Genomic DNA, 7,687 nt, shown 5'->3' with positions numbered 1-7,687 from the left:
CGCGGTGGCGACGATTTCATGGAAGAGGACGGCGCGAACGAGCAGCAGGAGCCACGCGACAGGCGGCGGTAGCACTGCAGTGCTCATGGCGACTAAATGCAGAAGGCCATGCGCCAGAAAGTGGGCTACGAGACAGCATAGCCACGTGAGCCTCGAGTCGGACCGCAAGCAACGTACGGCCAGCGTCGAGCGATCGCGCGTAGGCGGCGACCGCGACGACGACAATCATGGCGAAGCGAATGGTTTCCACGCCGAAGTCGTCCAAGGTGCTGGCTGGAAGCGCCGTGGGCAGTAGCTGCGGTGCCACGTAGATGGCTGCGCAGGGTGCGCGGATGGCGACGGCCCGTCCCCACGTGCCCATCTGGTGCGGATTCTGAAACTCAATCGGTTTTGAGAAATGCTGCTGGATATTCGAAAAATGCATTTGATTGGCGGCGACGGAATCTTGAGCGGACACATTGGCGGCGACGTGTACGTTGAAGAACATCAAATGCATTGTAATCATGCACACCAACAATATTGTTTATCATGTCATATACAAGATGTCTTTGGTGGCACTGTTGCACTGGACGCTCCTTTCGACTTCAATGGAGGGGTAGGGGAACCGGACATTGCCGCCTCCTTTCCAGGCACGGTAGTCTCGCTCGCGATAGTATCGTCTTCTTGGTTGCTTTCAGCGTCGTCGTCCCATGCCACCCGGTGTCCGTGCTTCCAATGGCCGCGCCGGCGCCGACCGGACGCAAACACGTACTCGGCCGCCCCGTGCACGTGCCCGCTGACAAAGTCGCCGTCAATGCCGTCGCCGTTGGTATAGTACAGCATGCCACGCCCGTGCCGCACGTCATCCGAAAATGCCCCCGTGTACTTGAGCAGTCGGTACAGTGCGTCGTTTCCGCCAATGTGCAGGCGTCGGTCGTCGCCGAGTTCAGCAGCAGGCGTCAAGATCGATTCGCCGTGACCGTCGCGCTTGCCGTGGACCCAGTCGCCGACATAAGCGCGTCCGTCCGTGTGCAGAAACCGCCCGTGGCCGTGAAGCACTCCGTTGAAGAAGCCGCCGGTATACATGCACTCGCCTTTTCCATAGTGGTAGTTGCCGCTGCCGAGAGGAAACTCGAGGGGGTGCTGTTGGTTTTCAACATACGGAGTTGTCCGTCGCCCGATTGACGTCCGTTGTCAAACGCACCAATGTACTCTACCTTCATACCCTATATAGTGCTAGTATGACTGCATCGTCCCTCGTCAGGAATCGAAAGCTGGGGACTGTACCTGCACGGTGGAGCGCAGCGTGCCACGGCCGTGCATGACATCGTTGGACCACTCGCCAATGTACTCGTTCCCGGAGGCCCACACCCGGCGACCTCCATCGCAATGTGAGCTCTATCGGTGCGAGGGCAATTACCTTTGCCATGACGCTTGTTGTTGGGCGATGGCGTCACGACGCACCGGCGCACACGCACGGCAACGTACTCGCCCTCGTAGAAGCCACCGTCCTTGTAGGTAAACTTGCCACGGCCGTAATAGTACCCGCTGTGCATCTGCCCTTCGTACACATCGCCGTTCGTATAGCGGAAGAGGCCATTGCCGTGGGGGAGGCCGTGCGCAAAGTCACCAATGTACACAAACGTCGCAGTCGTCCAGACACCGCTACCGTGCTGACGGTGGTCGACCCAGTCACCGTCGTACTGCGAACCATCGGCAAAGACGCGGGCGCCGGCGCCGTGCTGGTCACCGAGTTTGTATTCACCCACGTAGGACCCCCCTGTATGGGGCCACGCGCGGTGGCCAAACCCGTGGAAGAGGCCGTTCTGGAAGTCGCCGTCGTAGCTGCCACCGTCGCGATACAAGAGGTGGCCTTTGCCCCACCACTTGCCGTGGCGCCAGTCGCCGTCGTAGCGGTCGCCATTAGCGTAGCAAAAGACGCCGTGGCCGCTAAAAACGTTGTCGGCAAACGTGCCATCGTAGCTGCCACCGTCCCCGCGCACCAAGGTGCCTTTCCCGTGCTTCTGGCCGTCGCGGAACCCGCCTTCGTACGACGAACCCTTGGTCCACTCTTTTGTGAGCGGGTGCTGCAAGTCCGGCACGCGGAGGACCCCGAAGCCGTTGAAAAGATTATGGGCAAACTCGCCGTGGTACGTGGCGCCGTTGACGTAGGTAAAGGTTCCGCGGCCTTGGCGCTGGCCGTCGAGCCACTCGCCGTCGTAGAGGTCCCCGTTGGCGAACCGGAGCTTGCCGCGGCGGTAAACGCGCCCGTCGTCTGTCAAGCGCCAGGACCCGAGGTCAAAGACGACGTTCATGGAGCAACGCGACCCTTCAAGATACAAAATGACAATTCGTTTCCACGTGGCAGCACCGACGAGGCGGGATTCGAGTCAAGGCGTCGTGACATCCGCGGCCACCATACTTTCTGCTTTATGACGGTTTTGAGATGGAGAGTGAGAGAATGTAAGTTCTATGCCATGGAGAGCAGCATTCCTTGGGGTACGACGGCGGTACAAGACTCACGTATGTAGTATTGTTGCTCGCGATGCGTTATCGACGCATTATGGCACTTGAGCGAACGCATCTTCGTCGGCAGCGACCTTGATGACCACCTTGACTTTCAAGCACATCGCCCAGTTGGCGATCGCGATGGTCACGGCCAGGTAGACGACGCCGGCGGTCCACGCGAAAAAGCAGACCCAGAGCGCAGCTCGAGCGCCGGATGTCATGTAGGTCCCTACTGCGGTGAGCACAGCGAAGTCCGTCATAAAGCCGTGCAAGAGAATATGCCTGGCTCGCAATGAAGACGAGACCCAACCACAAGGGGCCGCAGCAGACAATATGGTAGTCGGCACGGTCGGCGGTGACGACGGCCTCGGGCTCGTCGTCGTCGTTGGCCGTCGACGACTGCGGCAATGAATTGCGCATCGCGTGCAAAGTCGACTGCCCAAATCTGCATCGAGACTTGGGCTAGTGCTTGGATGTGGCTCGCGACGTCCGTTCTACGATGTGCTTGCCCTCAATAGATGACGGCTTCTATCTTAGGTCGTCCCAAGGCGTCTCCGCTCTCAATGTGGCGCTGACGACGATGCGTCATCGAATGTTAGTTGAGCGGTGCGGTGCGAGTCAAGTTGTTCAGCAAGCACCGAGTGCACCCTTGCAAGCACGATAGAAAACATTCAGGTGTATTCGTGTTGTATTTGGAGAAATGTATACCGATATGCAGCGCGTCTTCTAGTAGTACGAGTTGCGTTCGACCCAGCCGGGAATTCGGTTCGACTTGCCGGTTTGCTTGTCGACGTACACGGTCGACGTCGACCGGAGGAGGTACTTGCGCATTTCATCGTACGTAAAGAGGAACATGGCCACGGGCATACCACCGAACCAGTGCGTGAGACGGATGCCGGTCGTCGTAAAGATCATTTGGAAGAACGACGAGTAGCACGTGCACGCGCAGAGGAGGAACTCGAAGCCAAGGCCAAAGAGGAGCACCGAGTTGCGCATGCCCTGGGAGCGGATCGAGAGGAACCGCGTCTTACAGTTGAGCACGTTGGCCCACTGCATGACGACAACAGTCACAAAGTACGCAGTCTGCGCGTTGAGAAGTGCCATCATGCAGAGACGGCGCGACATGACGTTGACCTGCACACCGTTCGCCGTCTTGTGCGTGAAGCCGGCTCGGTAGTCCAGAAGGCATTGCTCGCCGTCGCAGTACGGTTGGCCAGTCGGATCCAGAATCATGTAATCTGCCACCGCGTTCTTGTACATGTTGGAGTCCGATAACGTCACTTGCGTCGACGGTGTCAGCTTGCCCGACGAGTCGGTGAGGGTCACCTTGGGGCCGTTGAAGACCGCTCGGGGACGCGCCGACGTCGCCACTTCGTCCCCCGTTGTGTCGGCGTTGGTGATGCTCCACACGCCGATGGGCTGGAAGCCGAAGATCAAGCCTTTCTCGATTTTGTCACCAAACCCATCGACTTCGCCATTCGTCGGGTCCCATGAGAAAAACTGCGACTTGAAGAAAGCAGACCGGCGAGCAGCATACGGGTAGTACGGGCGGTAGCCGGCGTTCCACGCGGCTTCCATCGATTGCACCGTGATCATGGACAAGTCGTTGGTGTACGTCCCATACGTCTTGGGGTCGATGTAGTTGTAGTTGCTCGGGGAGCTCCCGCTGCCTTTGAAGTTGGCGTACGGGAAGACGCAGTCCTCAATCGAGCCATCCAGCGCTGGGCGCCAAAAAACTTGAGCATCGACAGCCTTACCACCCGTGGGGATCGTCTGGTTGTACACGGGGCCGCAGACAGGGTCCGCGCTCAGGCCCAGAGGTTGTTGGTTGTCACTGCTGTCTCTGTAGAATCCACCGGGTGTGCAGTACTCGCCCTTCGTCGTCTTGCACCACAGCACTTGCTTCCCAAAACGGTCCATCTGACCAAGACCCGGCAGTTGGTTGGCCGGGTACCCGTAGTCGTTGAGTACGATAAAGTAAATAGCGTGACCCCCAAACGCTTGGACGATGCCAATGTGGCCGTACGCGACCCAGATGAGCTTCTTGGTCACGAGACGGTCAATGTTGGGACGACGCGGCGACCGGAGCATGATGTCGTTCTCGGCCTCCTCGTAAGCCAACGCAATCGCAGGAATCAAGTCCGTGCCGAGGCAAATGAGAAGCATGAGGATCGTCGTGAGCGGGCACGGGATACCAATGAGCACGTACGTCAAAAACGGCACGAGCTCCGGGATGTTGACGGCCAGCGCATAGCAGATACTTTTCTTGAGGTTGTCAAAGACCTTGCGGCCTTCTTCGACGCCGTACACAATGGACGCAAAGTTGTCGTCCAAAAGGATCATATCAGCCGCTTCTTTCGAGACTTCCGAGCCCATGATGCCCATCGCGATACCAATGTCGGCCTTCTTGAGCGCCGGCGAGTCGTTCACGCCGTCGCCCGTCACGGCCACGATCTCGCCACGGCGCTGGCAGTTTTCGACAATGATGAGCTTCTGCTGCGGCGACGTGCGCGCAAAGACACACTGACGGTGCGACAAGATGCGGTCCCACTCTTCCTCGGGTGTGTCCATGCTAATCGTCCAGCCTGGCACAACGATCGCGGGTGCAAGGTTCGGGTCCTTCCAGCCAGGGTCCCCCTTGACGAGACCGCGCTCCGCGTTTTCTTCCTCAAGATCTTCCTTCGTCGGGCCCCAGAGAATGCCCACCTTGTGCGCAATCGCCTTGGCCGTGATCGGGTGATCGCCCGTGACCATGATGACCTTGATGCCAGCGCTCTTGCACTTGGCGACGGCGCCCGGGACTTCGGTGCGGGGCGGGTCGATGAGTGCCATAAGGCCGATAAAGCAGAGCGGCTCTTCGATGCGCTTGTTGGGCTTCGGCGTAGCGTCGTAGTCGACGTCGGTCTCACCGAGCGGAAAGTTGCAATTGTCCGTGTTGAAATCGTAGCCGTGCGGGTAGTCGTTCAGCGGCAGCTCCTTCTCGGCAAACCCAAGCACGCGCATGCCCTTCTTGGACAAGGCAAGTTGGCACGCCTCGACTTCGGCGCGGCGCTCGGGCGTCATATCGACGACTTCGCCGTTGATCATTATCTTGGCGCAGCGCACCGAGATGCGCTCCGGGGCGCCCTTCATCACGAGAAGCATTGGCTTGGACTCATCGTTCTCTTGCTTGTGGATCGAGAGCTGGTACTTGTTGCGCGAGTTGAACGGGATCTCTTTGATCTTGGCGTTCTCATTGCGATAGTCGATAATGTCGCGCTTGTCTTGAACAAACTTGATCATGGCCGACTCGGACGCGTCACCAATCGTTTCCCAGAGGATACGGGGCACTTTCTGGCCTTCCTTTGTCACGGTAAAGTCCGAGAACGCCACGGGCGGACCACGGCTCACAGTCACGTCGCTGCCCGAGCCCGAGACAACCCGCTCAAACTTCGAGTCTTCATCGAAGACGGCGTTGTTGCAGAGGGTGGCGCAGCGCTGGAGGCGCTGGAACGTGACGTTGTCCGTTTTGTAATTGCCAACGGGCGTGAGCGAGCACTCAGCGTCCCAAATCTGGTTATCGTACACGACGCTGGCCACTGTCATGATGTTTTGCGTGAGCGTGCCCGTCTTGTCCGAGCAAATGCAACTCGTGGAACCGAGCGTTTCGACGCCTTCGAGGTTTTTGACAAGGACATTCTTGCGCGCCATGCGGGCGGCAGCAAGCGACAAGCAGACCGTGAGCGTTGCAAGGAGGCCTTCTGGCACGTTCGCGACGATGATACCGATCATGAAGACAATGTTGGTGATCGCGTCTTGGCCAATGAGGAAGCCGATGATGAGGAAGACAATGCCAATCGTCACGGCGACGGCCGTGATGATGTGCACAAAGTGGTTGATCTCCTTTGCGATTGGTGTCTGCTCCTTGGCGGTGCCCGTTGCGAGCTTGGCGATGCGGCCCATGACCGTGCGGTCGCCCGTACGCACAACTATGCCCTTTCCCGACCCTTGCGGGATGAACGTGCCGAAGAAGCACATGTTCTTGGTCTCGAGCGGGTTGTCGTGCGTGCAGTCTGGAATGCGCTTGAGCGGCTCAGGCTCGCCCGTGAGCGACGAGTTGTCGACCGCCAAGTCGTCCGAACCCTCGATGATGCGAATGTCGGCTGGCACCTTGTCGCCGCCCTTGAGGACGATGACATCGCCGCTCACGAGCAGTGAAGCGTCCAGCTTGGTCGACTTGCCGTCGCGGATGACCGTCGTGATCGTAGGCATCATGTTCTTGAATGAATCCATCAAGTTGGACGACTTGCGGTTTTGCGAGTACGAAAAAAGACCCGTGATGATCACGACGCAGAAGAGCACGATGCCAAGGTAGAGGTTGGGTTCGCCGCCAACGAGAGCGTAGCAGACAATACAAAGGATGCCGCCTGCCCAGAGCAAGAGCGAGAAGAAGCCCGTGAGCTCGCGGAAGACCTTGACAATCTCAGGCGTCGACCGCGGTGGCGTGAGCTTATCAGCCCATCGATCCTGCGGCGCTCGTCTGCTGTTGCCGTCACCATGCCCTACAGAGGGTTTCGTCATGCATCATCGTAGAACATGCTTCGTACCTCGGTCGCCGAGGTCTGCAAGTCCGCGCAGAGCTCAGGGATCGACTTCTTGTGCTCGTCCATGTCCAGCTCGCGCTTGGCTTCGTCCATCGATGCATCCTTCTTCCCCTTCTTCCCTGTCTTCTTCCGCGCTTCCATCCGATGGCGGAGCTCCGTGGTGGCGGCCACGATCTCCGCCGACGATCGGCGGACGCGGGTCGTCATGGGCTACGGCGGCGTCTCGGCTTGCGTTCGACCTGGCAACTTCACGACTGAGACGCCTCCAAAAGCCGTTGCCGTGCTTTTTTGAACCAAGATGTATAAAATAGATCTCCGGTGGTTTTTTAAACTCGATCTTTGTATGCACGGTGGTTTTGCGAGCCTATTTTCATCGGATGTGGCCTTTGGCGGTTTCACGCAACCTCCGAAACATCATATTCAATTCGGTTTTACAGGCCAGAAACCTCTCTCTTTGTATAAAGATGCATTTTCACCATTCAAATGGCAATATGCTATCCTAGAGGTATTTAATGTCCAAGGTTTTGGCTGCGACCGACCATCTCGGCAACTCAAAATCGCAGTCCCCACGTCTCGCTTCTCGCCACACTAATATGGAGCTACGTTAGTGACCATCG

General features: G+C 58.2%; 3 protein-coding genes across 3 annotated transcripts; all 3 read right to left on the bottom strand.

The window, feature by feature from the left end:
• Window positions 1-678: 678 nt before the first annotated feature.
• SPRG_17037 (hypothetical protein) lies at window positions 679-2,294 on the bottom strand (the record flags this gene model as incomplete). The annotated part of the gene is made up of 3 exons (XM_012356324.1): window positions 679-1,068; window positions 1,267-1,358; window positions 1,400-2,294. Coding segments are annotated over 3 exons (1,377 nt in total), but the record flags the coding sequence as incomplete, so codon positions are not given.
• A 246-nt stretch (window positions 2,295-2,540) lies between these two features.
• Window positions 2,541-2,907, bottom strand: SPRG_17036 (hypothetical protein; the record flags this gene model as incomplete). The annotated part of the gene is made up of 2 exons (XM_012356323.1): window positions 2,541-2,716; window positions 2,793-2,907. The coding sequence occupies 2 exons, from the start codon at window positions 2,905-2,907 to the stop codon at window positions 2,541-2,543; spliced, it is 291 nt and encodes a 96-aa protein (XP_012211713.1).
• Window positions 2,908-3,213: 306 nt separating this feature from the next.
• On the bottom strand, window positions 3,214-7,277 carry SPRG_17035 (hypothetical protein; the record flags this gene model as incomplete). Its single annotated transcript, XM_012356322.1, has 3 exons — window positions 3,214-6,975; window positions 7,023-7,028; window positions 7,074-7,277. 3 exons carry the CDS (start codon window positions 7,275-7,277, stop codon window positions 3,214-3,216), a joined length of 3,972 nt encoding a protein of 1,323 aa, XP_012211712.1.
• Window positions 7,278-7,687: the final 410 nt, after the last annotated feature.

Source organism: Saprolegnia parasitica (genome assembly GCF_000151545.1).
Source record: "Saprolegnia parasitica CBS 223.65 unplaced genomic scaffold supercont2.435, whole genome shotgun sequence".
Taxonomy (NCBI): domain Eukaryota; phylum Oomycota; class Saprolegniomycetes; order Saprolegniales; family Saprolegniaceae; genus Saprolegnia; species Saprolegnia parasitica.
Note: the sequence above shows the minus strand (reverse complement) of the source record. Positions and strands in the feature narration are given on the sequence as shown.